At 40.6% G+C, this 26,808-nt stretch overlaps 4 protein-coding genes across 19 annotated transcripts in view; all 4 read left to right on the forward strand.

The window, feature by feature from the left end:
* myo10l3 (myosin X, like 3) overlaps nucleotides 1–10,052 on the forward strand; it is a 55,306-nt gene extending 45,254 nt beyond the window's left edge. The window contains exons 25-41 of one of the 2 annotated variants that reach the window (XM_063496985.1): nucleotides 21–836; nucleotides 1,658–1,781; nucleotides 2,082–2,325; nucleotides 2,446–2,541; nucleotides 2,729–2,822; nucleotides 3,101–3,156; nucleotides 3,297–3,439; nucleotides 3,955–4,149; nucleotides 4,359–4,516; nucleotides 4,885–5,008; nucleotides 5,400–5,697; nucleotides 6,165–6,372; nucleotides 6,529–6,665; nucleotides 6,838–6,961; nucleotides 7,048–7,503; nucleotides 7,971–8,162; nucleotides 8,347–10,052. In XM_063496985.1, the coding sequence (XP_063353055.1) occupies nucleotides 21–836; nucleotides 1,658–1,781; nucleotides 2,082–2,325; nucleotides 2,446–2,541; nucleotides 2,729–2,822; nucleotides 3,101–3,156; nucleotides 3,297–3,439; nucleotides 3,955–4,149; nucleotides 4,359–4,516; nucleotides 4,885–5,008; nucleotides 5,400–5,697; nucleotides 6,165–6,372; nucleotides 6,529–6,665; nucleotides 6,838–6,961; nucleotides 7,048–7,503; nucleotides 7,971–8,162; nucleotides 8,347–8,451 (3,570 nt within the window). In that variant the 3' untranslated portion in view covers nucleotides 8,452–10,052. The remainder of the gene's footprint in view (nucleotides 1–20; nucleotides 837–1,657; nucleotides 1,782–2,081; nucleotides 2,326–2,445; nucleotides 2,542–2,728; nucleotides 2,823–3,100; nucleotides 3,157–3,296; nucleotides 3,440–3,954; nucleotides 4,150–4,358; nucleotides 4,517–4,884; nucleotides 5,009–5,399; nucleotides 5,698–6,164; nucleotides 6,373–6,528; nucleotides 6,666–6,837; nucleotides 6,962–7,047; nucleotides 7,504–7,970; nucleotides 8,163–8,346) is intronic. The other variant, XM_063496984.1, reaches the window with a different exon arrangement.
* Nucleotides 10,053–11,718: 1,666 nt separating this feature from the next.
* On the forward strand, nucleotides 11,719–15,869 carry pttg1ipb (PTTG1 interacting protein b). Of its 2 annotated transcripts, XR_010096517.1 has the most exons (8): nucleotides 11,719–11,887; nucleotides 12,223–12,278; nucleotides 12,384–12,492; nucleotides 12,997–13,099; nucleotides 13,433–13,498; nucleotides 13,960–14,058; nucleotides 14,844–14,890; nucleotides 15,343–15,869. XR_010096517.1 is itself a non-coding variant. In XM_063498526.1 (7 exons), the coding sequence occupies exons 1-7, from the start codon at nucleotides 11,767–11,769 to the stop codon at nucleotides 15,384–15,386; spliced, it is 546 nt and encodes a 181-aa protein (XP_063354596.1). In that variant the 5' UTR covers nucleotides 11,724–11,766; the 3' UTR covers nucleotides 15,387–15,866. The 2 variants fall into 2 exon arrangements, 1 of the variants encoding a protein (XP_063354596.1); XM_063498526.1 differs by lacking the exon at nucleotides 13,960–14,058 and having other exon boundaries at nucleotides 11,724–11,887; nucleotides 15,343–15,866.
* Nucleotides 15,870–16,933: 1,064 nt separating this feature from the next.
* sumo3b (small ubiquitin like modifier 3b) lies at nucleotides 16,934–21,940 on the forward strand. The gene is made up of 4 exons (XM_063499112.1): nucleotides 16,934–17,077; nucleotides 17,646–17,774; nucleotides 17,879–17,950; nucleotides 20,736–21,940. Exons 1-4 carry the CDS (start codon nucleotides 17,057–17,059, stop codon nucleotides 20,796–20,798), a joined length of 285 nt encoding a protein of 94 aa, XP_063355182.1. The 5' UTR covers nucleotides 16,934–17,056; the 3' UTR covers nucleotides 20,799–21,940.
* Nucleotides 21,941–25,893: 3,953 nt separating this feature from the next.
* Nucleotides 25,894–26,808, forward strand: part of fmnl2a (formin-like 2a) — a 50,669-nt gene continuing 49,754 nt past the window's right edge. For all 14 annotated transcript variants that reach the window (XM_063498909.1, XM_063498914.1, XM_063498913.1 and 11 more), the window contains exon 1: nucleotides 25,894–26,583. In XM_063498909.1, coding sequence (XP_063354979.1) covers nucleotides 26,470–26,583 — 114 coding nt within the window. In that variant the 5' untranslated portion in view covers nucleotides 25,894–26,469. The remainder of the gene's footprint in view (nucleotides 26,584–26,808) is intronic.

Here is a 26,808-nt window from a genome sequence, read left to right on the forward strand (position 1 = left end):
TTTACTTGTGTGGTCGATAGAAGGAGCTGTCCCAGACTCTGTCCAACAGCCACACGTCTGAGGAGGAGAGCCGTCAGATGGAGGAGATCCTGCGGCTCGAGAGGGAGATCGAGCGTCTGCACAAGCAGCAGGAAGACAGCGTGTCACTTCTTGGGGACGTCTCACGTGAGGAGCTGCGTCAGATGAGGGATGCCGAGATCTACAGACTGGAAAAGGAGGCTTCTCGTGTGGCTACTGAATTCTTGGAACTGCTGGACTTTGGTGGTTTGGAGCCATCCCTCTCGAGCGAGGAGAACCTCCACGACCCAGCTGAATCTACCGCACCTCTAGCTGAAGAGGAAGTAGATGAGGGTTTCCACGCGGAGGAGGAGCGCATCGCTTTGCCTGACTTCCCACCTCCAGCTGCAGTTCCTCTTGATAAGGAAGTATTCCAAAGTATTCCCCCTCCTCCGCCTGCCTTTGCAGGAAGATTAGTGGTCTCCTCCTCATCAGCCTCCCCTGCAGCAGGAAAGCTAAGCCAAGATACCCCCAACGGACTGAGTCATGCCCCTGTCCTCACAGACTCCCAAATCCCCCACCCTCCACCTCCTCCACTGGTTACTAATGGAGAAAAGCGGCCATGCCAGAGGGCCTCAGACTTTGAGCCTGTAAATGAAGAGCCAACTCACACGAACCTGCCAGACGTAGAGTCAGACTATGACCAGGAAGAGTTTGAGGAGGCCCATGGGAGTTCAGGTGCTAGCACTAACGATGGCCATATCACAGACGAGGAGGTGCTGCGAAAATCCTCATGCACTCAGAACAGCCTGGACTCCTTCAGAGGCAGCTCGGACTCGGTGAGAAATAACAACAAAACGTCATGGCTGTTAAATTCTGTGGAGTTGTTTTAACTGGAAAATGTGTGGAGTTTCACTTTTAAATAGCTAGACATTTGGCACGAACTCTGAGGTCCAGTGGAAGAAGAAAGTAAATCAGTAAATCTAGCCAAGACCGGAAATCCCCTCTGGAGAAATTGGATAGTTTGTTAAAATCTTTAAAATTTTTGCTCACAGAGTTTACAAAAACATGGGGTCACTGAATTTTCTGTTTCCATATCCGGTCTAACTTAAGCCATTGTTCTCCGGTACACCGAAACCCACCTAAATTTCCTCAGCGCTTATTATACTTCCTCATGTTGCCTCAAGAGAGATTGTCTTAAAGTCGGTTAGAAAATGCATTTCTGCAAGGCTGCGTCTTATCAAAAGGCTTGTTTAAGAATCGCTGAGCAGCAATGCTGAAAATGTTTGTTTTGGCTCTGCTGACAAGCAGGTGAATCTGCGCTCAGCGACCCAACACTGTGAGATCAGCAAAATGTCAAAGGGAAAGAAGGATGGGTGCATGTAATGGCACGTGTGTGTTTGTGTGGGTGGATGTGTGTGAGCCAAGTTTAAAGGAGATTGGCAGCACCGTGGCTACAAAGTCAGACAGATTTTAGGCCCTTAAAGTGCAAAATAACAGCTCGACTTCACCATCAGAAAAATAAAAAAACGAAATTAACTTAAATTGTTGCTATAAATTTCTGCTTTTGTGGATTTTTTTAAGTAATTATTACTTTAAAATTTCAGTTTAAAAGTCTGTCTAATCTATCCAAATGCTGCTGTCTTTTTTTTTTTTGCAGTTCATTGACAGCGATGAGGACAATGATGGATATGTTGACACAGATGAAGAAGTTTGTAATGGCAGAGTGAATCTGCTGAACGGCACCGGGCCTCCATATTTCCATGGCTACCTCTACATGAAGAGTGAGTAGACCTAATAAAAACAAGACACTGACCAGCAGGCATGCACATTGTCTTTGTGCAGCTTTAATGTCCATTTTGTGAGTTTTCTTGAAGGCTCTTTTTGTATTTTACGCATTTGTTTTCCGCTGATGTTTTCGGGTTTATGTGAGGGCTGTGAAGTTTAACTCACTGAGGGAGCTTTTTATGCATTGTGTTTTTGAGATGCGTCTTTCTGTGTGCACAAAGTTGTGTGATCTCCATCTGTCGTAGAGAGATTTCACAGTAAACAAAATAAATTATTATCCTTTACTCACCTCTCAGGTGGTTTGATGATCCCGTGGCGCCGTCGCTGGTGCGTCCTCAAAGACGAAACTTTCATGTGGTTCCGCGCAAAGCAGGACTCCCTCAAATCTGGCTGGCTTTACAAGAAAGGAGGAGGAATGTCGACTTTGTCTCGGCGGAACTGGAAGATGCGCTGGTTCGTTCTGCGTGAGTCGAAGCTCATGTATTTCGAGAATGACAGCGAAGAGAAGCTGAAAGGCACCATCGATATCCGTGCAGCCAAGTAAGACTCAGTTCTCTGTTTCTTGATTTGTTTATTTTTAGCTTTGATTGAACTCATTGTTACCAGCTTGAAACAAACATAGCCACATGCAGTAATGGTTTATTCTTTTTGTTTGTGCAGGCAAATAGTGGACAATCACGAGAAGGAAAATGCGCTGAATATCGTAACTGAGGAGAGGACGTACCACATCTACGCAGAGTCTCCTGAAGATGCCAGGTACATTACATCCACAGATTTCTCAGAACAAACTGCAGCTATTTTGTAAATAGTGTTTTCCTTTCACCGTAAAATTGATGTGTAGAAATAAAGTTCCCCCTTGTGGTTGCCAGTGGAAGTTCATGGTGTCATTTTCAATTACACTTTTGCTGACTTTTGCTTTTTGAACTCCCTCTGACCCATTTAGCGGTTGGTTTAATGTGCTGAGTCGGGTCCACAGCGCCAGTCCGGAGCAGCTCATGGAGATGCACCACGAACAGGCCAACCCAAAGAATGCAGTGGTTAGTGCTGTTTTACCTCTCTCCTGCCTGGGCCCCAGCCTCAACTCCGTATTTCTGCAGCAGTGAAGAAGCATGAAATTGAATCGCATAGCAGTCCAGTTCTGGGTTATATAGTAATCTAAACTGAAGAAGAAAAGTGCACATACCACCATCCATTTCTTTGGTCCTAAAAGATTGCTAGATTTAAAAACATATTTTTATATAAAGATGATTATACTCCTGTAGTAATGATACATTTTTGACAATTATTGCCATTAACGCCATTTTTCCCTGTCCAGGGCACATTAGATGTTGGCTTGATTGATTCTGTTTGTGCGTCAGACAACCCAGACAGGTAAGAAATGAGCAATTTTCCTCAACACCAGCCTGATTACATATATGTATTAAAACCCTGGCCTGTGGTCCCACAGCAAATACATGAGTAACAAAAACAAGGACAAAAAAACCCCAATTTTGCTATGTTTTCTTTCCCAGACCAAACTCGTTTGTGATCATCACGGCTAACAGAGTGATCCACTGCAACACAGACATGCCTGAGGAGATGCACCACTGGATAGGCCTGCTGCAAAAATCTAAGGGAGACTCTAGGGTTGATGGACAGGAATTTATAGTCAGAGGTAGGAGGATTTTGATATTGGATTTAATCTATCTACATAAGATAAGATGAGCTCTTTATTTGCCGTTTGTACACATCCACATGTGCAGAGCTTAGAGTCAAAGCTAAAGTCACATGGCCACACAAGACCCCCAGTAAAAAAGTAGAAATATGAAAATTTAAATATACAGAGAGACTGCACATCTTATTGTAAAATATATTACACTTTTATCACATTTTTTTAGGTGGTCCTCCTTTGTATTTGCCATCAGTTTAACTATGGAAGTGTGTTGTGTGTATGATCAAACTGCCCACTCTGCTGTGTCTCAAGCTGTATGCTGGTTGCTTTGGTCTGAGGAGGTTGTGACCTGGACGATGGCAGGCTCTGATGATGTGTTGTGCTTCACTGATGGAAGATCAGTCCTGACAGCCCTCTTATATGTGCTGGTTTAACAGCTGTGCACTACGTGATTGTCTGGTGGACAGAATATTGAAGGTATTACAACTCGGGCTTCATTTCTTATTTTACCCCTAAAGGCTGGCTCCATAAAGAGATGAAGTCTGGAGCCAAAAGCACTTCTCTGAAGCTGAAGAAGCGCTGGTTTGTTCTCACCACTAACTCTCTGGACTATTACAAGTCATCGGAGCGTAGTGCTTCCAAACTGGGAACACTGGTCCTCAACAGCCTCTGCTCCGTAGTGCAGCCAGATGAGAAAGTCTTCAAGGACACTGGTCAGTTAAACTTACTTCAGTGCCATCTTAATAAATGAATGCTTATAAACACATAAGTTATCCTTGGGTCCTAAGCTTTAACATTTAAGAAAATATATAAACCCCAATTGCACAATTTAACCCTCATGGTTTATTTTTGTAGAAAAATACTTCTGATATTTCCTGAAGTTTTGTTGTCTTGTGCATGATTATCTTTCCTTCTCACCCAGGTTACTGGAATATAATTGTCCATGGGCGTAAACACTCTTATCGGCTTTACACCAAAATGCTGAATGAAGCCATGAGGTGGGCGAATGCCATACAGGCTGCCATAGACAGCAAAGTTCCCATTGAAACTCCAACACAGCAACTCATCAGAGACATCAAGGTATTCACTGTTTTCCCCATTTTGACTACAGACTACATCACATTTCATTGACATTATTGTAAATCAAACTTTTTTCAGTCATGCAAACCTCTGGCAAGGACACACACTGTAATAAAGTGAGGTACTTGTACTCACTATCTGTGTGCTGTGATCTTCTCTTGCCCTAAGTTTTTCCTGCTTCAGTACTTGTTTGAGTCTCTTTTTCATACATACACTTGGCCATGTACTTGATTTACAGCAGTGATAGTCTGCATCATCGCCGTTATTTCTGCTCTGTTGTTTTCTTATCAAGCGTAAACTTTCTTTTATTTAAGAAAAATCGATGATTTGAAAGGTAAGATTACTAATCTGCTCCTCTGTCTTACCAGGAGAGCAGTTTGAACGTGGAGGCAGTGGAGCAGACATACTGGAGGAACCCTATCCTGAGATATACCCAGCATCCTTTACACTCCCCTCTTCTACCTCTGCCTTATGGAGATGTCAGCATCCACTGTAAGTGCGCTGTCCTGTAGCTGCTGCATGCAAACTATTGCAGTCGATGAATTTGCTTGTCGAGAATCAGGAAATTTAAAATATTCAGTGCTGAGCAGTTTTTGGTTGAAAAATGTACCTTTATTCATGGATTTTTAAAATTTAAATTGTTGTATATTTCTTCAGTAAGTAGCAGAATCTGCCACAATATCTATTTTAGGATATAAAGCTGTTTTTAGAGACACAAAGCCATAAAAAACATTTCTTGTAAATCTTGCACATTAATTTAGACTTTAAATACATTAAAACTATTCAAATGTGCTCAGTTGTAAAATAACTGGTTACTTAAGGCAACTGAGCAAGTTCACTATCGAGGCTGAAGGTTAACTTTACAAATTTCTGTCTCCCTCAGTGCAAAAAGAAAAGGGTTACACCAGCCTGCAGGATGAGGCCCTGAAGATTTTCAACTCGCTGCAGGAGATGGAGGCTGTGTCTGATCCTGTGCCAATCATCCAGGGAATCCTGCAGACCTGTCAAGACTTGAGGCCATTAAGGGATGAGGTTTACTGTCAGCTGATCAAGCAAACTAATCATGTCCCGCACCCAAACAGTCCTGCCAATCGCGCCCACTGGCATCTCTTGACCTGTATGAGCTGCACCTTCTTGCCCAGCCGAGGCATCCTACGCTACCTCAAGTTTCACCTGAAACGGTATGGGCATGTTCCAGGGAGAAAAAATTAACACCTGGTTGCAAACCATCCAGCCGTGACAGTATGACTGATATTGTTTTTATTTTATGAGTGCTTATGTGTGTGGGTGTTCATGTTAAAATGTGGTGCTGGAGACACGTATTTTCTTGGGAAAAACCACCAAGGAGGTTGTTTTGAGTTCATGTGTCTTCTGATTTTGTAAAGGAGATGAGTGTCACAGTAAGGAGAGATATGTCTGTAGTTGAGATCAAAATAAGGGTCCAGTTAGGCCCATAGTTGGACTAAAAGTTATAGGGCCTTCGGAGCTGACTGCCTGTCCTGCAGACTTTATACTCCCTATATCAGGTATCTCTTTGTAGTTTCTAAACATGTAAAATTTTCCATCATGGATGTGGCTCAGTTAACCTCAATGGAAAGATGTACTTTGGCTGAAACTTATTGTTCGCTCTCTTTTTCTGTTTCCTCAGGATTAAGGAGCTGTTCCCAGGCACAGAAATCGAAATGTTTGCCCATTTCATCGGTGAGTCTCTGAAGAAGACTAAGACCAGAGAATTTGTTCCTTCCCAAGAGGAAATCATTGCACTGCTTAACAGACAGGAAATGACCACCACAGTCTACTGCCATGGGGGAGGCTCCTGCAAGATTTCTATTAACTCCCACACCACTGCTGGAGAGGTGAGCGATCTGCAGTTGCAACATAGAAATTTTTAAAGGTTTCTCTGCAAGCCGCCCCTGGGATTTTTTTTTTTTACCTTAGCATGCACAGCAGGGGAAAGAGCAATACTAATGTGCCCTAAAGGCGTGGTTTTAATCTTGTCTTTTATTGTTCAGGTGGTGGAGAAGCTAATCAGAGGTCTGGCTATGGAGGACAGCAGGAACATGTTTGCCCTCTTTGAGCACAACAACAGTGTTGACAAAGCGGTGGAAAGCAGGGTCCTTGTCGCTGATGTTTTGGCTAAATTTGAAAGGTATGTTTTACACCACATGGATACATTTTTAACAGATAATATGTTTCATCATGCAAACACTTTAAGAGGTACATAAACATTTATGTCCAGAACATGATGAGAAGAAAAAAAGATATTGCAGTGATAGATAAAAACAGATGTGAAAGTGATAGATTTATGCATTCTTCCTCAGAATGGCTGGCAGTGAGGAAGCCCAGGATGAAGGCCAATGGAAACTATATTTCAAACTCTACTGTTTCTTGGATGTGGAAAGCATGCCAAAGGAAGGAGTAGAGTTTGCATTCATGTTTGAGCAGGTATGGTTAACCATTCATATTTTAGTTTATTTAAGAGAAAATCAGGTGCATAGTTTGCATCATTTTGTTTTTTCGTCTTCCTTCAGGCCCACGAGAGTTTAACCAGGGGTCACTTCCCTGCCCGTGAAGAGACCCTGCAGCACCTTGCCGCTCTCCGCCTACAGTTTCTGTATGGAGACAAAACAAGAGTCACGTGGAACCTGGAAAACGTCTACCCCGTGGGTCGCCTGCGCAATCGCATCTTACAGTTTACCAAGGTGGGTGGAGCCTCGGGGTCGGGCCAAACTCTGGAGCGTCGGAGGACCAGTTTTCTCGATGGGACGCTGCGTCGTGGGCTGAAGACGGGCTCCATGAAGAAGCAGCGCATGGAGGAGGAGCAGATGCTAGAGATGTGGATAAAGGAGGAGATGTCTGCAACCAGGGCGAGCATCATGGAGAAATGGTCCCGCCTCAACGGTTTGGACCAGCACCAGGCTATGCTCAAATATATGACTATCATCAAAGAGTGGCCTGGATATGGATCCACACTGTTTGATGTTGAGGTAAGCTTAAATCTTAAACCACATTGCTGTCAGTAATAGACCAGTCAGAGTTTTTATTCCCTGCATTATCACTTCAGGTACATTAACAATGGGACTCTGTAGATGCTAAGTGTTGATCGAGCGCTTTCTTTCTCTTAAAATCTAAAATTTGTTCAGTTCACTATGTGAAATGATTTCTTTGAGGTTGAAAACTGAAGTGTGATTAATTGCCCTGCTACTGCTTTTCCTACATCATAATAATTAATGTTTCCCCAGCAGGAACACTGACACTGACCTGTTACATTGTTTCAGCTCGTAAAAAAAAAGCCTTAGCATCTGCAATATTAGCAGATAGTTTGATATTAGCAAACAAACTGTATTTACGTGGGTTATCATTATATCTGGCCTATACCCAGTCTACCTAGTTCATTATCAGCCTGCAATATTAAACTGACAATTGATAATACTGTATTTTCGTGTCTTGGCAGTGCAAAGAAGGAGGATTTCCACATGATCTGTGGTTAAGTGTGAGCGCTGAGAATGTTTCCGTCTACAAACGAGGGGAGCCAAAGCCTCTGGAGACCTTTCCTTATGAACACATCATCTTCTTTGGTGCTCCACAGCCCTGCACCTACAAGATCACTGTGGATGAGAGAGAAATGTTCTTTGAAACCCCGCAGGTACACACGTTTGTCCTCTTTGTTTTCATTAGCGGGAGCTTCTTTTCTCAGAGTGATAAAACATTGTTGCGAGAACAAAAAGGGCCACAGTTCCAGACAAAGAGGAGTCGGTTTCCCTTAATTTAAACATTACTTTATTAGTGAAGCTTTTTAAAAAAAATAACTTTCATCTGTATATTGGCAGGTTGGAGAGATCACCAAGATCATGAAAGCTTACATAAACATGATCGTGAAGAAGCGCTGCAGTGTGAAGTCTGTATCCAGTTATGGAACCAGCTGGATCAGGTGATTCCGCTTGGCAGGACCACAGCACGCACTCAGCCACCGACACCTGGCAAAGGAAAGGCAACAGAGATTTTGACTTGAGCAATGTAGCAACACGGACAATCTCCACCCAGAAAGATTCCTTTCTGCCATGACACAATGTTGATTCTTTACTGCTTGAGGCACATGCAGGAACCATTCAAGCGATGGTGTGCCGGCGCCCTCCGTGCAGTCTCCGAAAATGTCAGCTGATCTCATTTCTCTTTACACTGGTCCTTTCTCACGCAACTTGAAAAGCTATTCAGGTATCCTTTCACAGATTTATTTTAATGTACAGAGTAATTCGCAGGAGCTCACGTGCTCTTTCCTCCCAAATTTCATCGCAAAATCGACAGTTCAACTCTCTGATTGCCACTATAGCGCTTTTCTTCCCCATTTAGAGGTCGTAAATGTGTTGCAATGGAAAACAAACACTGACTGAACTGGCACCTTTAAAAGCGGTTATTCTGTTGAATACTGCGATCCGTTGTGATGAATGTTCCCCTAAAATGGAGTTTCCCTCAGGTTATTGTGTAGAATAACTGTCATTCTCCCAGGAAGCAGAAAGTTTAGCCTCTTCACTTTGCCTTGTGGCTATTGTAATAGTTTTAAGAGTAGACGTGGCCTTGCAGGATCATAATATAAAATGGTGAGTTGTAGTTCTAACTGCAGTTTGCCTCGTGTAAGACAAGAAAGAGAAATTAAATGTGAATATCAACTGCACCACAGTGTCTATAAACACTGTATTGTCTCATAAGGCGATGATGAATAAATCGGTCATAATATTTGTGCTTCTGTCCTCAAACAGGCACTCGGGGTCGAGCTGATGTCATGTTTGAGCTGAGTGTACGTAAAAGCCAAAGCTGATGTTCGCGGACGTGTTTGACAAAGTATACATGAAAACGCCTTCTCTGATTTTTTTTTTTTTTTGTTGTTGTTTGTTTGTTTGGGGGTTTTTTAAGCGATGTCAGCAGCCATGTGAGGATGGGTTATTTATTTATTGAAGTGTAAAAATTGTTTGAGAGAAGCGAATAGTGTGCTTGAAATGCAGTGACACAGTTTTGTTGTAACTTTCTGTGTCTGTTATTTGTGGATGCAGGAAAACTGATGTGTTTCAGAAGCGGACGAGCTGTTCATAACTTACTGTTGATTTTTAGCCACTCTGTGTCATGTTTCTCAGCTTTCGCCACTGCTGAAGTAATTGCTGTGTGTGTTGCCCTCAGCACCCAACTCGCTGAGTTTCTGTTACTGTCTCACTAACCAGAAGATGTTTGCTCCGCTTATGCCATTGTAAAAGAACACAAGTGAATCAAGCTTATGCCAACCTACAGTATAGTTCATGATAGGATGATGTGATCGCAACATATTAAACTTAGTATTTACCTCACATTACATCACTGTCTTCCATAGCTCTCCAATCATACTCACTTAGGCGCTCTGGTCAGCTGCCGGCGGCCAAACCAGAGATTGATCTTGCCATCGATGATGACTGTATTTCTGAGATTTCTGATTGTTTTGAAGAAGAATCAGAAAATGTTTTATATCAGAATTTAAAGATGCTTTAATAAATTATTGTATTTCAAAAGCTGTTTGAATCCGTCTTGTCTTTTATCATATCTACCTGACAACATTATACGGGATATTAAACAGCACATGGAGATGAAACTAAACACAAACCAAAGAAAAGACTTTATGACATGAAAATATTGCAAAACGTTACCACATCTCACTTAAGGTCCTGCTACAGCATTTCAATCAGGTTGAGCTCAGGACTTTTCTGGGCCATTGCAACACCCTGATTCTTTTCTCTTTCAGCTGTTCTCTTGTGGATTTGTTGCTGTGCTTGGGAACATTGTCCTGCTCTGTAGCACACATACAGATGGCCTCAAATTTGACCCTAGAATACTTTACAGACGAGTTCACGGTCGAATAAATGACTGCAAGGTGCCCAGATGCTGTGGCTGCAAAACACACCCAAATCATCACCCTTCCACCATCATGCTTGACAGCTGGTATGAGATGTTTGTGCTGATATGCTGTATTTGGTTTTCAAGAAACGTGGTGCTGTGCATTATGACCAATCATCTCCACTTTAATCTCGTCTGTCTTGAAGGCATTGCGCCAGAAGTCTTGTGGTCTGTTCGGATGCAACTTTGCAAAGCTAAGCTGTGTTGCCATGTACTTTTAAGAGAGAGGATACTTTCTCCTGGCATCCTTCCAGACAAGCCATACTTGTTCAGTCTTTTTCCAATTGTATTGCCATGAACTTTAAAATTTAACATGCTAACTGAGGCCTGTCGAGTCGGAGATGTAGCTCTTAGGATTTTTGCAGTTTCTTTGAGGATTACACAGTCTGATCTTGGAGTGACTTTAGTGGCACCGGAAGATTGGCAATTGTCTTGAACATTTTCCACTTGAGAATAACATTTTGTAGAATGATTAACTTTAAATTGCTTGGAAATGGTCTAATAACCTTTCCCGGATTGCTACTCTAAGATCAATACTGATTGTTTTCCTGCTTCCACTGTGTTAATACACACCTGAGAGCAGCAAACTGCCAAAAGTAATGCTTTTATAGAGGTGCTCACACTTGGTGGTGATCAGCTAGTCCTTAGTAGAACCAGATAGATAGATAGATAGATTGATAGATAGATGGGACTACTGCTGGTTGGTAGTGCTGGGGTCAGTAAAGTCGTATTAAAATCCGTAATTATATACCATTAATTATTTGCTGCTTGTATTTTTGTTTTAGAAACTCAAATCTGCAAAGTTTTAAAAGATAAGAGAAGACAAGAAATGCTTTATTTATCCCAATGACAGCGAAATCACGGTGTTACAATAGCTAAAAGATGAAAACCAACTAAGCTCAATAAATAAATACAATCTACCAAAGCAGAATAGCTTGGAAAGGCACAAAATCAATCAAAAAAAAAAAAAAATAGAAAACACAACAAAACCTCAATAAATCTCACTCAAACGTCAATATTATACGATAAGGAGCTTAAAGCTAGAATGAATGCAAGCATTGTGGTGTGAGGTGGTAAAGATTTTCCATGTCTGTCAAATACGGAGTAAGTATAAATAATATAAGTGTTTTTTTCTGATATGTGCTGAGTCTCAGAGAGCTAATGAGCACAGTGTGTCCTTACTCTCCGCTCTCCCTCCCAATAATAAAACATGTTTTTCAATGAGATGTGTCACCCTGCAGCTGCTTGATGACACCAGCGTCAGGAGTTCGTGACGTCACCGCTAGTAAACCAGGGGTTCAGCTTCACTCCTCTCGAGCCTTTCTGTTTTTTCCATGCAGTCCAGCACTCGTGTCACCATGTACAGCCCGTCCGCCTTTGTTTTTGTCCTAATTTCCTGCGGTATTTGTATTATTACAGTTACAGCGCAAACACCGACTCCTGCTCCAGCGGACAGTAAGTTTGTTCTTCTTGTATGTGTTAGTGCAGCGCTTTGTTTTGGAGTGCCAGAGACGGGTCAGGAGGCAGTCACATGACATCTGCACAGTGGACTTATCGTAATCGTAGAAGCAAATGTAAAGATAACCCTCAGTTGCTTTATACATATTCTTGTAGTATTCACACACATACACACAAACACAAAAGGAAAAGTTTCTTTTGCCTGCCTCAGTTAGGCTAATGTTACCTCTTTTGTTGCAAGGATCCTTAATATGTCACAGAAAGTTAAATTCTCTCGGGGTTATATTAGTTTACTTCTTGTAGGTGTGTGTCATAGCTTATCTCTGTTTCAGCTCCCTGTGCCGTGAAATCCAACACCACTTGTGATGAATGCTTGCAGAATGTGACAGTAAGTTTCCTGCAGTTCAGCCAAAAACATATCCTGTAAATGTTTGCCATAAAAAGGGGAAGTTATAAGATAAAATGTAACTGTTTATGACTGTGTTTGTTGCAGTGCCTGTGGTGCATAACGACCAAAAAATGCATCGAATACCCGGTGAAGAGCATCCTGCCCTCCAACAGCGTTTGTCCACTGAATGATGCACGTTGGGGGCTATGCTGGCGTAAGATTGGCAAACACACTGTTGTTACTATTATTATTTAATGCGCGATGTTTGCATGGAGGAAATATATTTTTAACATTGTCCAGGAAAGCTTCTCAGTTGTGATGACTTTCTCATTTTCTTGCTGGACGGTAAAATGAATATACGAGTTTGGACTTTGAGTCCAGTTTGAAGATCTTACTGCAGCTGTAAGTTGTCTGTAAAATACATTTATGACATTTTAGACTTTGAACAAATAAGTGAAAAAGCCCAGATTGCAAGATTAACCAGTAAGAAAAATAATTTGTAATGTACCATGTCAGCCAAGAAAGAAAAACTTATAAGTGTGCTTTTTTTCTCTTTTGTGGTGCAGGTCTTCTTCATAAATCATAATCATCTTCTAAGTAAAATACATCAGTATCTTTTCCACTTAGTAGTTCATTGCTATGTTTACTTAATGATAAGATTTGCTCATGCAAGCTGGTGTTTTTTTAATCTGTCCTTGTGTCCACGTTTGATTTACAGTCAACTTCCAGATATTGATCATCACCGCGTCGGTGCTGGCTGGTATCATCATCATCGCTGTTCTTGTTTGCTGCTTCTGCTGCTGCAAGTGTGAAAAACTTGGGTAAGCATTAAGTCACATGAAGTGCTCGCTGTTAAATCTGGATCAAAATGTAAGCAGAAGCAGGAGGAAGAGGAGGAGGAGGACGAGGAGGATGGGAACACAATGGGTTGTTATTCTGTGAGGCTAGGCTGATACGGCTATCTCCAGAAGGCTGCCAGAATTTGTGGCTGCAGTAACTTTCTGATTTTATAACTGCCTTCAATTTTGTTGCTCTGTAAATGTATAAAGCTAAAAGCAAATGCTCATCTTTGATATTCATATTTTAATATAAATGTCTATGTGCAGAAACATAAAGGTGGTGAATTGATGTAAACAAAAATGTCTTTTTAATAGGAGAAAGAGAGAAGACATGCAGATGGAGCGACAAACTCGGCTGAGGAAAGACCGCCAGAAAGCGAGGTGAATGTCTGTGGAGTATGTGTTTTAACTTAAATCTTCATGCATATAACATAGTTTCAGAATGTTTGATTAACCGAAACCTTACTACTGTGCCTGACTCAGATGGGCAAAATATAGAGTTCTGTGTAAGGTCTTGAGTAAGTTGATCCATATACTGTAGTATAAAGGACCCAAGGCACGCAAAGGTTTTATTTACAGTGTTATTGAATTTTCCTGCTTGTGCAGCTTTCCACCTGCCTCACTCCAGTGCAGCACACAGCTCTCTCATCAACTCCTGGCATCCTGCTCATATAGGGGAGGCATGATTAAGTAATAGAGATCAGCTGTGTGGGTCAGCCTCCTCTGACGCCACACCCTGATAATGATAATGAAATAAATCTAGTTAGGCTAGTAAGGCCATCAAAAACCCATGCCAGGTGCTTCACAGCCTTCCCCTGTTTCTTTTTCTTCATGGGCTCCAGGCCAGCAACTGTCTTGTGATGTTGGGCATGCCCAGGACATCTCTACCTTCTTCTCAGGCTCTCTTCTTCCACGGTCCATCGCTCTATCTGTTGCTGCAGGTTGATGTTGCTCATTTTTTATGGCCATCAGATTTAGAGGCACTAGTCCATGAAAGCTTTTGTAGCTCTGCATGTCTGCTTCACACAGAAGCAGAGACTCTACATGTTTCATAACTATACAGTTATGAAACATGAAGATTGTTCACAAAGTCTCCCAGATTATTAATTAGTCATCTAAGTCTTAAACTGAATTTAACATTTATCCTTTTGATGGACATGAACATTCACAGGTTATTTGTACAATCTCAACTATCAAATTTTAGCCATTAAACATAAAATTAATGTTACTTTAGGCTGTAGTATATGTTACCACAAACCTTCTAGCCTGTGACTTAAACACTGGCATGTGTGTAAAAGTCGACCTCATCCATAAGGAACTAAATGTGTTATGTTATTATGCGGCATAAAGTCATTGATGTTACATCAGAAATAAGAAACATAATGTCACTTGTTTATTGTTGAGATTGAAAATGAATTTAACTTCATTAGATAAACAGCAGGCTGATCTTATTCACGGGGTGCTGGTTCATTTTGCTCCTAGACACCACGCTGGAAAAGTAAATATTCTGGGAATCCAGCGCTACTGTTTGGCTTTGTGTTTCATCACAACTGTTATAATTGAATTAGACTAATTGGACGGTGCCAAAAAAAGCGCAAAAAAAGATTGACAGGCAGGAAAGTTTTTTTTTCTGTGAAAATTTTGCTTTCTACTTCATAAACTAAGTGTCATGTGACAGTGTCAGTGTCCTCTGTTGCCTAACAATTTGTCTTTGTTTCCCTCTCAGGAGGTCAGAAATGCAGATGAGGCACGATGAAATCAGGCACAAATACGGTGAGACTAATTTCTTTTTTCTGTGTGGCTTGAACAGGTTATGAAATGTAAATTTTGATTATGAGGGAGGTTTGTTTTGAAAGTGCTCAGTTTATATGCGCAGTGATCAAACAGCAGCAAAATAGAAAAAAATTAATAAACCACAACACTAAAGATGAGATAGATTAAGGAATAGATAACGATAATGGAATTTGAGCAGAAGAAAACAAAATGTGAAAATTAAAAAATCCATTTACACAAAGAGGGCGGAAAAAACTATCATTGAGTGCCATCTACTGGAGAAATACTGTACTGCACATATTTGATCAACTAGAATTCAGTGTCAAAAGACTTAGATTTTAAATCACATTAATGAAATGTAAACCAAACTTCCCTGAATAATTTATATTCTTATAAACAATTGGACTCGGTTTTATTGATTACACATCCTTCTTTTCAATTATTCTTCTCAGGTTTGTCGAAGGATAACCCATACGCCCGTATGGATGATCATTAAGGAGAAGCAGCCGTTCGTTAAGTTGATCCTATTGAAGCCAGTAACACGGAGATACAGCGTACAAGGAGCTCATGATAAACTGTGACTGTCTGATTGATTTCAGCGCGACAGTGTTTTCAGAATACTCCTAGCCTGATGCTGCACTGTTTTGCTTGATTAATATTTCTTATGCATTAATTTCAATTTAATTTGAAAAAGCAAGCATCCCCAGTTTAGTTTGTAAAAGTCCAAAGCTGACGAGTGCTGTGGTGCTTCTTCTGTAACAAGCAGTTTCACTTTCATACTACATTTACAATATACTCGATTTGACTCATCCATGTCTGCAGCTCAACACTTCTTTTTCTTTAAATAGTTCATGTAACATATTTGTCCTTTTCTCCATTTTTATTGCATTCCGGAATTATTTTCGTTTTTTATTGAACAAAAGAAAATGCGTGTTTTTGAACTGCATCTGAATCATCTGCCAATAAAAAAATAAATTAAAAAAATCATACATTTTTTTTAGTTGTTTTATTTTTTCCCTCTGTCTCTCTCACACATGCTCTTTTATGTTTTGGCCTATGAACAAATCAAATTTCAAAATATTTTTAATAAGTTAATTTTGCAAAATATCCCAACTGACAGTGGAAATTAAGCAATCTAAGAATGTTTCAGTTCCTGAGAATAATATTCTGCTCACTTGTTTTGTCTTCTGGTCCAGCCCCACCATGACAATAACAAAACGGATAATACGTTTTGGGGTGATTCATCACTCATTTTTGTAATTTTGCCTCTTATACACCACCTCCGTGGATTTTGATTACAGACATTTTTCTATACAGTCCCAAATTTCTGTACAAATTAATCTTGGTTTCATCTGCCCAAATAATTTTTTTCCAGAACTGTGTAGGCTGTTTTAGAATCTTTGTGGCAAAGTCTACTCTGGATTTCTTGTTCTTGACTGTGACCAGCGGCTTGCACCTTAAACTAAACTCTCTTTCTTTACGTTCATGAAGGCGTGTCTTGATTGACAATAATACACGTCCCTCCTCAGGAGCATTCTTGACTTAGCTAGATGTTGTGGAGGTGTTTTTCTTATCCATGGAAAGAATTCTGTAATCATGCACTTTAGTCCTTTTCAGAGTTTTTGATAAATCTCTGATATGTTTATTTGTAATCTTGAATTTCAAAGCTGACAAAGTTTATGCAACACTTTGCAAAATCACTGCTCATCCATGACATAATAACAAGAAAAGGTGTGACTATCCAAAAACTTAAAGACCTAAGTGTATATGACAGATCTATAAAGATTAATAAAATAAAAATTACAACTTTTGGATTCAAGGGATAAATAATAACGAGTCTATGTAATTACTATGGTAATGGGATGAGTGTGGCCAGCTTCCATGGTAAATTAGCTGCCATTTGAAAGCTTCTGTCCTGAGCTCCCGCGTTTTCCTTGATCAGGGCCCTTTTGTTTCCCCTATGTCACGGGAGTGCGCAAATTAGCGGACGCTCACGCATCCGCGGCCCTGACGAAAAATGGATCACGTGACGTTTTTGGTCGAATTACATTTTAAATATCACTGCGCGCTCCCTCGCCAAACGAAAGAGCCGGAGGAGCTGATAAACCGCTTCACCGTTATCAGCCGGAGTCCACGTTACTGTTAAATACCGGAGGAAATAGCAGAATGTCTGAAGAAAAGCCAAAGGTCGGTGCAGCGCTCCTACAGGGACACATCTGGGTCATGTTCACCTTTAGGGTGCTCATCATGCCCGCTGCAAGCAGCCGTTAGCATGCTCTGCTAAGCTAGTGCTGCTTAAAGGCTGCAGTTTCCTAGTTTGAGCGGGTAGACGGGGGAAACAAAGGTTGCTCAATTTGCGGATATTTTGGCTTTAAGCTCAGTTTGTGCCTACCCTGTTTTGTATCTTTCGTATCCAGCCTCCTGCCTATCGGCATACCTTTCAGTTAAACTATGTTTGCTAATGTCGGTAACAGAGAGTGCTAGTGAAATGAATGGCTTGTTTTTTTCCCCTTACTGTTTGCGCCATTGTGGCTTTCTGCGCCAGTTTGAACACGGGCTAGCCTGCTATGCTAACGCTGGGAGAAGGCGAAAGGAAGTGTGTATGCGTGCGGGTTTTGGGTTTGAAACCTACCTCCCTCCGTTATCACGCTTTCTTGTAAACGTAGTTGGCTAACTTAGGTTGGCTGCTACTTTGAACTAATCGGGGCTTACTCCCGGACGCTTCTGTTGGTGACTTTTTTTGCTTTTGTTGCAGGAAGGAGTGAAGACGGAGAACGACCACATTAACCTCAAGGTAGCTGGGCAGGATGGCTCGGTTGTACAGTTCAAAATTAAAAGGCACACTCCATTAAGCAAGCTAATGAAAGCATACTGCGAAAGACAGGTATGGGGCCCTTTGAGCTTTTTTGCTCATATTATTGCGTATTACTTTGTAAATGAATAACTAGATGCAGAATCTATGAGAAAATTCCTTTCTGTCTTTTCCAGGGATTGTCAATTCGGCAGATAAGGTTTAGGTTTGATGGACAACCAATTAATGAAACAGACACACCTGCACAGGTTGGTAAAATACTAAAGGCCCAGTTCATTGTGGAGGTTTGAAGATGCAAAATAGCATTGCCCTTGTTTTCTTTAACTAGAAAGTCTTTTATGCCAGCACAACAAGTACAGCCCTCAGGCCAAGTTGTACATCTCAGTTTCTCCAGAAAATGCTCAATCACAACCTCAAAGTGAAGACTTACAGCTATAAATCATAAAGTTAATGCATTTGGTTGGATATTCGTAATGTCGTCATTAAAGTGATGCAAAATGGCATGTAACAGCCAAATCAGAGGATAAGATCTACTTGTCCTCTTGTATTTTTATGCGTAATGAAAAGATATTCAGCGTTGGGTATCAGTTTTATACGTTTATATAGTGTGAAGCATAAGACCACTTTTTTTTTCTGCTCTGTGTTTAGCTGCTTTATAGTTGCAACAGTGTGAAATAGTACAGGGCTTAACAAATATTTTGAATGCAAAGTAAACCAAAGTCAAATTCTTTGTTTGTTGCTCAAACTTGGCCAAATAAGTAAAGATAAAGATGTAAAACCTTTTTAATCAGTAATATTTAGAATGCTAAAAAATTAGGAAAAAATAGTAAATCCACTAAAATGTGGATTTAGTTTATTTGCCTGATAAATAAAAATATAATTTTTAGTTTTAAGCAACTTTTTTGACATTTAAAAGAGAGAGAGAAAAGGAAGACGTTTCTGGCGCCACTCTGGGTTCTCTTCCCAGTTGGGCATGCCTTGCAAAGAGAGGACTTAACCACCTCGACTGGCTCCTTTTGTAGGAGGAGTGGTTCTACTCCAGAGATCCTTTCAGATTTCTGTGTTCCTTGCCTTATCTTTAAAGCGTGATTTAGACTGTGGGAAATCTACATCGTTACTTATGACGTAACTGAAAACTCCTATTAACCCTATGCTGTAACCTTCCAAGCCATTCAGTTGCTTCGAGGTGCATCAACCAGACATGTAGTTACATTTGTCAGGAGGTTCACATCAAGCTACTTGGGAAGTTACTGGTAGGATCTAAAGGTTCCGGTTACGACGTAAATTTCCCCCAGAAGTCTAGATCATCATCACGCAGTCAGTTTTCCTGCCGTTAAGTGCAGGAACCCGGTGGAGTATTCTCCTGAATGATATATCTGAGCTTCTGTACTGGAATATCATCAAAATGACTGTAAAATCCTAAATGACTGTACACACATCTCTTTAGCTTAGCTGCGGCACAACGTGCCAGTTTGCAAAAGTCGAGAGGCGGACGACCAGTCAAGGCGCTACAAATACTGTGGGTGTGCATCAGGCAATGTGACGTCAAACTGTGCACACACCACTCATGACGGAGGGTGTGTGGTGAACATGAAAACGCCATAAATCAGGCGTAAAGCTGAGCCCAGCCACCCTACAGAGGAAACTCATTTCTGCCACTTGTATTTGTGACCTTGTTTTTTCAGTCACTACCCCGTATTTCATAACCACAGGTTAGGGTTGGCATGTAGATGGACTAGTAAATTGAAAGCTGCTTTCAGCTTAGCCCATTTCTTTATTAATGTGCCAGCACAAGCGCATATTACTCCTGACATCACACCAGTCGAGCAGTCCAACTCACGCTTCACCTTCCCATCACTTGTGAATAAGATCCCAAGATACTTGAACTCTGCTTGAGGCAGCTTGTCTTCCCTAACACAGAGCGAGCGTTCAACAGATTTTCAAATTTTTATTGTTTTAAATTGGCGATGCTGTAAGTTCTAAATTCTCTTTCCTGAAAAACTTCCAGCCTTCTGTTAATAATTGTGATTGACTAAAGCTCATACCTTCTCACAAACCATTTGCTTTTTGCCACTGGACTGACAAAAAGCAGAATGAAAGTCCAAAACGCTCAGTGCAGATTTGAGAAAGGGAAACCTATATTTGTGTATGTGACAAATTCCTGAACAGCTGCACATTACAAGACCATCGGTTCAAATGGTCAACAAGTTAGCCAAAGTCTGAAAAGACCAAAGAGGTTGGCTGAATGGAAGCTGGTTTGGATGGTGTGAACCCATCAAGGCATAGACCCATCATGAACTGGAAGCTGCTGGACCATTGGAGACACTAATGAGTTTGTATTGCTGTAGACTGAGGCTGCCGTCCAAAAAGGACATGCAAAGCTAAACAAAAGCTTTTTGCTGACCACATGCGCAAATGTTTTCCAGGCGAATGTTAATCAGATGCTAATCAGATTAGACAAAACTGTGTTTCTGAGCAGAATTACCTGAAGTATGTCTGGAGAAGACATCCTTCAGACATAAACAAAGGAACTGTTACTAGCTGTTCCACATGCAGGTTGTAGCATGTTGATCTGGAACTGTTTAGTGGAGCTGGTACATTGAACAGACTGGATGTTGTATCTATCTCAGGATTGTTCAGTAGAAATCATTTCAAAGTGCAACTGCCTCAAACCTATCAAAAAAAAAAAGTGGGGTTATGGTAAAAGTCCAGTGTCTGCAGTGACCTTTTTTCAGGGAAACATTATCCAATATTAGTTGTGCTTTACACATACAGGGTACAAAATATGTGTAAATTTTATTTATTTCAGAAAGCTCTTTTTGTGCACCAAATTGTCAGTGTTCCTTTTAACTCTAATAATATATATCACACCTCAGGGAAAAGACAGACAAACAAAACAGTCCTAACATGGTAATTTAAAAGTGGTAATTTAGGCAGGGAAACCTGCCTACATGATATTATTAGCATTACTGAAAACTTCCTGTCAAGACATTTATGGTCTGAGAGACTAATGTGCACGTGTCTTTGTTGCAGCTGGAGATGGAGGATGAAGACACTATTGATGTATTTCAGCAACAGACGGGAGGAGTCTGTTAAGTGGAAAGAGTCAACACTTTTTTTGTTTGTTTTTGTTTTGGTTTTTTTCTCCTTTTCAATTCAGTTTTCTTTTTCTATTAGGTTTTTCGACTGTGCTTCCCTAAATGAAAGACTTCACACAACAAAAAAATAAAAATGATAATAATGATCATTTGGGGCCAAATACCGACTTTGAGACTAGGTAACTTCTTAATGTTTTATTCACCAAAACCGATTTGAAATTCATAAGGACAGAATACATCTCATATTATGGCTTGTTATGACGGGACCATCGTGGGATTTTTGTGATGTTCAGATGTCTGAGTAAGCTAAATGACATGCTTTCTTTTCTGTTTCTTGATATTTGTTTAATTTTTTTCCAGATAATGGTAAGAATTCATATTCAGGATGGACTTGACTATTTAAATATTCATGTACTTATGAGGAATGCTGCTGGGATAGTCAGTAGTGATCTGTTCATAGATGGGAGATTTTGTGACATTATTCTCATGTAGATTTTAGTCGCGTTTTTAAAAGAACATTTAGAAATAATCTGTCCATGCACAGTTTATCTTCAACAGGAGAAATACTTGTGCTTGGAAAGCGTCATATGGGTGGTTTACCTCAATACTGTTACCTTCAAAGTAGATTTATCTGACTGGTAGTACAGTAAGGTTCTTGGACCAAAAATGCTAAATGAAAAGGTTTCTTTTTATAAAAGGGTTTGACTAATATAAAAATGTAGATGTAAAAGTTATTGTAACTCAGTGGTTGGTGGTATTGCACAGCAGAAAAACAGTTGTTTTCATGTGTAAAGTTGATTTTTATGCCTGTCCAGGACTTTAAAAGGGGAAAAACTTCTCACCTTTTATCAGAGACATTTTATCTCATCCAAGAATAAGTATTTCACTCATTGTATACATACATACATACATGACATGTTGCCAATTTGAATAAGTTTGTAAAAAGTCTATCCAAACATTAACGTTGTTTTATGCTTGTGTGTTGATGGAACGTTTTTTGTTTTTGTTCATTTTCACCTGCGTTTCAAATTTAAACATTTTAGATTTGCATGGTGATGTTGGCAAATGTTCTTTTTCTTAATTTTTTTTTTGTCCTTATACTGTATACAATAAATATAGTTTGATACTCAGCTGCCTGAACCCTGTTGGCTTTCATTTGTGTCAGAGTACTGTAAAGTCTTTAGTTGCCAGTGCAGAGCGGGTGTAAAATATTTACATCTTGGGTATAAACAGGAACTAATTTAAAAGAGTGAGCAAACAACTGTGCCTGATTTTTCTAAATACAACAATGTGGTGTTTGTTTTTTTTTTTTGTTTGTTTTTTTTTTTTATATTGTTTTTTTTTTTATTAAATCTTTGGTTTTTCCTCATCAAACTATATGTGCAAATAAATATCCTGGACATTGATTATGATGGGAACACATGGGAAGTAAATGTTATGTTAGGTCATCATAGTCTAAGGAGCTTGGAAAGACTTCACAAGTCCAGACACCCCCCCTGCCCACGCTCAGATGACAAAGAAATGTTGCTGTAGTTAATGGCAGGAATCTGCCAGCACGATTCTTTGGGCTTAAATTGTAAGAAACAATTATGCAAACTTACACAAACTTCAGGTAGCTCATTGCCCAGTCTGTACATTAATAAAAGTTTTTACTATTTTTCTTTTTTTTTTTAAAAAAGTAAACTTTTATTACATTATTTAATAGTTGTTGTTTTTTTTCTGTGAACCCACCATAACAAATTTTTCTATTGTAGATAGTGGAAAAACTGGAAATTATTTACTTTTATTGGTGTCATATGAATGTGAGTAGGAAAACCTATAAAACGTAAATATAGTTAAGTCCAATACACTGCCCTCCTTAAGTAGGCACTTTTTTTTTTTTTTCAAAAGGTGTCCTGTGGCCCAGATTTGAGTCCTTGGCAGGCTAGTTCTGGCCCCTGGCCCATATGTTTGGTACCCCTGACCATTAGACCATAATGATCAGGTTATGTAGTCTTCCTTTCAAGGGTTTGCGGGCATTTAGCTTTGTCTTAATCTGCTCCAGAGTAGGAAGCAATATACACTAGATGGCACCATTATCCTTATGATCTGTTGGTACTTGATTCAATCACTGTACCCTCCAGCGCCATAAGTTAAAGTACAAAGACGCATTTGTTAATCTACTCGAGCCTTATGAAGGCTATAACTTCATGAGTCCTTTTAAGAGAGCTTGATTTCACAGATGTTACTAAAATGAGCAGCCAAGTGAACTCCCTGTGAGATTCCTCACACACTGGCGTGATTGTGCTGCTTTTATTTTTGGCACCTCTTTTGCATTTTATATTTCCTCATGGACATATCTGAGGCCATCATACCACCCCCCCCCCCCCCCCCCCCCCCCCCCCAAGATTTTTCAGAAGTGCAGCTGCAAGGTGCCGCCTCCACCCATACATGCAACATCCTGCTGGCATCTAATGCACAGTCTTTGGAAGAATATTCAGCAATTTGTGTTAGGTAGAAAACTGAGGTGCTGCTTTCTATTGATTAAATGAGTAAAAGAAAAATTATCAGTTGTTTATTTTAATTAAGCTTATGTTAATCACCTTTCTGCACATTCTATATCTACTAAAAATGAAACCCTTATTTACTTTAAGGGGTAGGAATGAAACAGTCTTCCTCACTGTTTGTTTTTATTGCTGCTGCGTCACCATCCGCTGTGTCAGGAACGCTTGTTATTTCAGCACACAACCTCATTTGTTTGACACTGCACTTAATGGACACACAGCGTTGTTGTCATTGTTTTAATGTTAAGTCATTGTTGAGCTCGTGTCATGTGCTGATCATTGTAAAGTAAGGGCTGTTTATTGTCTGAGATAATAGGTGGATTATCGAGTGAGCTGCACATTTAGATTTATGTAGAGAAAAAGAAACAATTTTCAGAGAACAAATGCAAGATTCAAAGTTAAATTATGTTGACATTATTATCATTGTTATTTATATTGCCATAAAAAAAACATGGAGCCCCAAAAGTCTGTAAAAAGCATACAAAGAAAATATCTCAAACAAAATTACACCACCAATTTGAACCATTGATACAAGGCAGGATGGCTCCATGTTTTCACGGGTTTACACCAGATTCTGGTTCTACCATCCAACCATTAAAAGTTGCAGCAGAAATCAAGACTTATCAGACCAGGCAATGTTTTTCCAATCTTCTGTTGTCCAGTTTTGCTAAGTCTATGCAAAATACAGCATCATTTTCCTCTTAGCTTACAAGAGTAGCACCCGGTGTGGTCTTCTGCTACTGGTTCTACGTATTGTGTGTACAGAGATGCTCTTCTGCGTACCTTGGTTGTAATATTAGCTCAAAGCAGTCTAATCGTTCTCCTCTGACCTCAACATCAACAAGGCATTTTCACCCAGAGAACTGCCGCTCACTAGGCCGCCTGGCACTAATTCTGATGCTCAGTTTAAACTTCAGCAGATCACTTTGACCATGTCAACATATCTAAATGCACTGAGCTGCCATATGACAAGCTATTTGTGTTATTGAGCAGTTGAATTGGTGTATGAAATAAATTTGTTGGTAAATTAGTATTTTCAGACATCAAAATGAGCATAAATGGCTTTTGAATAAGCATACACAGTGCAGGGGGGAGAGGTTCTTACAGAGCAAAATAACAATACTCAACTTTAAACACGTAATGAGCGAATGAGGTCAGTCAGCTGTGTTTTGCATCCTTGGTGTTTCCAGCCAAGTAACCTCATATATGACACCCTCCCCTACTCGGTCAGTCCAGCAGGCTGAATGAAAGCACTGTGCATCTGGAGAACCTCTGGATTTTCTCCAAAAAGTTGCATGCTGATGTCACCCAGTTGTGCGTAATGTGGTCTCCACCCTGACCTCATCAGATTTCATTTTAAGCCATGTTGAAGATCCTAATCTGTTTTTAAAAAGCCAGACTGGATCTGATGGGAACTCTACAGTGGATGTTGACTGCCCTTCACCACTGAATATGTACTTAGTATAATACAGATATATATGTATATATGTTTATTACACAAATGTTAAGGTGTCACAACTGAGCAGACTGCTACTACTGTCACTGAATGCTGATCATCACATTTTACACTGAATCCAATGTTCAAGAGGTTCAAGAGTTAGTTTTTTTAAATGTAAGTTCATTGGGGGGGGGGGGGGGGGGGGGAATGCTTGAAATAGCTGATAAACCATTTTGATCAAGCTTATAGTTTGGGTTGGATGTTATGATCCTGAACCACCCCTTAGTCACATTGAGGGACTTTGCCTGAAGCACTGGGCACTTCTCCATCCATCCATTATTAACTTTACTCTCATGATTGTGTAGCTGTCATTTGTCCCGTTTTTTAGAGGTCTCTCTTTTCCACCAATCAGTCACCACATAGCTGCCCCACCCGGAGCCTGATTCTGCTGGAGATCGCTTCCTGTTAAAAGTTATAAGTTATAAGTTTGCTGTTGCTATAGAAAAGTAAGCACAATTAAAAACACCTGTCTGTGTTTGTTGGTTTTGCACATTTCCAGCCAATAAATATTGTCTAATAAGATGACCGTTCTGAGGGAAAAGGTCATTGTGTGCAAATTTTTTCCCTCAAATACTGTCATGGTCAAAATTTAGAAACAGGTGTAAATTAAAATAGCCTTATCTCATTGTGACTACTTGTGATGCCTGGAGTTACTGATTTGTTACACTTATGTGCTGTTTTTGGAAAACATTGTTCAATATGATGACTGGTTAAGCTCAAAACTGATAATCATACATGTGTAGAAAACGCTTGACTAATGAAGTCATTGTGACAGAGTTTGGCAGGATATTATTCTGTAACAAATTAACAAGTTTATCTACACAATAAGTGAAAAACACACACCGTGGGAAGGATGGATTCACTTCACAGAGCCCCTGCACTCGCTCTTCTTTTGCATGAGGGCGTCCCTTGATTACTGGCCCCTGACTCTGGACTCAAAGTACCACAATGCAACACCGAGCATCTCCTTAGCTACGGCTTTGGGAGCTACGCCCCAAGAAGAAGTGGGAGGCTCGCCCCCCTGAAAGGACTCATTGTAAAAGAGGGATGAGAGTGTGTGCGCAGGCTGCGAGTGTGTCCAAGTGTGTGTGAGCGTGTGGACACCCCCCTCCTCCTTAACTAGCTGGTCAGCAGTGGAGGGATTAGGAAAGCCAGACCCGCTCACTCACTCATTCACTCACTCACTCAGTCACTACTAAGTAACAGATAGGGTTGCAGTAATCGTGAATCATGCTCGTCGTCATTACTACCGGCTGGGAGTGGAGCCGAAATTGTGCAAGATACGGATAACTGCATAGAAAAGGTCCGAGTGAGTAAGAGGAGTCACGTTTCCAGGTTTCTTCCCTTTGCCGTGAAAATGTTTGATCAGGGACTCCTCTGCCGCCGCCGCCGCTGGCGCTCGGACCCGTCTCATTATGTTACTTCCCTCACATGTGCTTTATGTTGAAGAAGAAGAAGAAGAAGTGATCTGGATAAACCTGCGAGGATCCTGCCAGGGCGACTGAGCAAAGCGAAGAGCGTGCGGATATTTCCCCTTTTTATCGCCGTGCAGAGTTTTTTTGTTTTGTTTTTTTCTCAAGTGGACTAAGAGGGGGAAAAAGTTGGGGTTTCTGGTCAAAAGAGGAATCATGGGGAACGCAGGGAGCATGGACCACCACACTGATCTCAGGGGACACAACATGCCCCTGAAACTCCCCATGCCAGACGCAGGTGAACTGGAGGAGAGATTTGCAATCGTTTTGGTAAGAAAAAAGTCGTTTGCATCTGTCTTCTCTTTGTTCCCTCCACGCTCCGGTGCCCCGGGACGGGACAGCTGTGTGTGTAGGTTGGACCCTCTGTTTCTCGTCCTGCACGCCCCGATCCTCTCTTTGTTGCTCAGTTTAAAAAACAGTCATTCCAAACAGAAAAGTGTTTGTTTATTTGCACAAGATCTGCATCTGTTCCTCTGATATGACGTTTTTTGAGCT

The sequence above is a fragment of the Pelmatolapia mariae genome, linkage group LG16_19 (assembly GCF_036321145.2).
Source record: "Pelmatolapia mariae isolate MD_Pm_ZW linkage group LG16_19, Pm_UMD_F_2, whole genome shotgun sequence".
NCBI lineage: Eukaryota > Metazoa > Chordata > Actinopteri > Cichliformes > Cichlidae > Pelmatolapia > Pelmatolapia mariae.

Bases quoted from the DNA above. Each gene is read 5' to 3' on its own strand.
- pttg1ipb (XM_063498526.1), top strand. From the start codon at position 11,767: ATGCAGTCCAGCACTCGTGTCACCATGTACAGCCCGTCCGCCTTTGTT. The intron at 11,888-12,222 runs GTAAGTTTGTTC...TCTCTGTTTCAG, and splicing joins GACTCCTGCTCCAGCGGACA to CTCCCTGTGCCGTGAAATCC. The intron at 12,279-12,383 runs GTAAGTTTCCTG...TGTTTGTTGCAG, and splicing joins AATGCTTGCAGAATGTGACA to TGCCTGTGGTGCATAACGAC.
- sumo3b (XM_063499112.1), top strand. From the start codon at position 17,057: ATGTCTGAAGAAAAGCCAAAG. The intron at 17,078-17,645 runs GTCGGTGCAGCG...CTTTTGTTGCAG, and splicing joins TGTCTGAAGAAAAGCCAAAG to GAAGGAGTGAAGACGGAGAA. The intron at 17,951-20,735 runs GTTGGTAAAATA...TCTTTGTTGCAG, and splicing joins AAACAGACACACCTGCACAG to CTGGAGATGGAGGATGAAGA.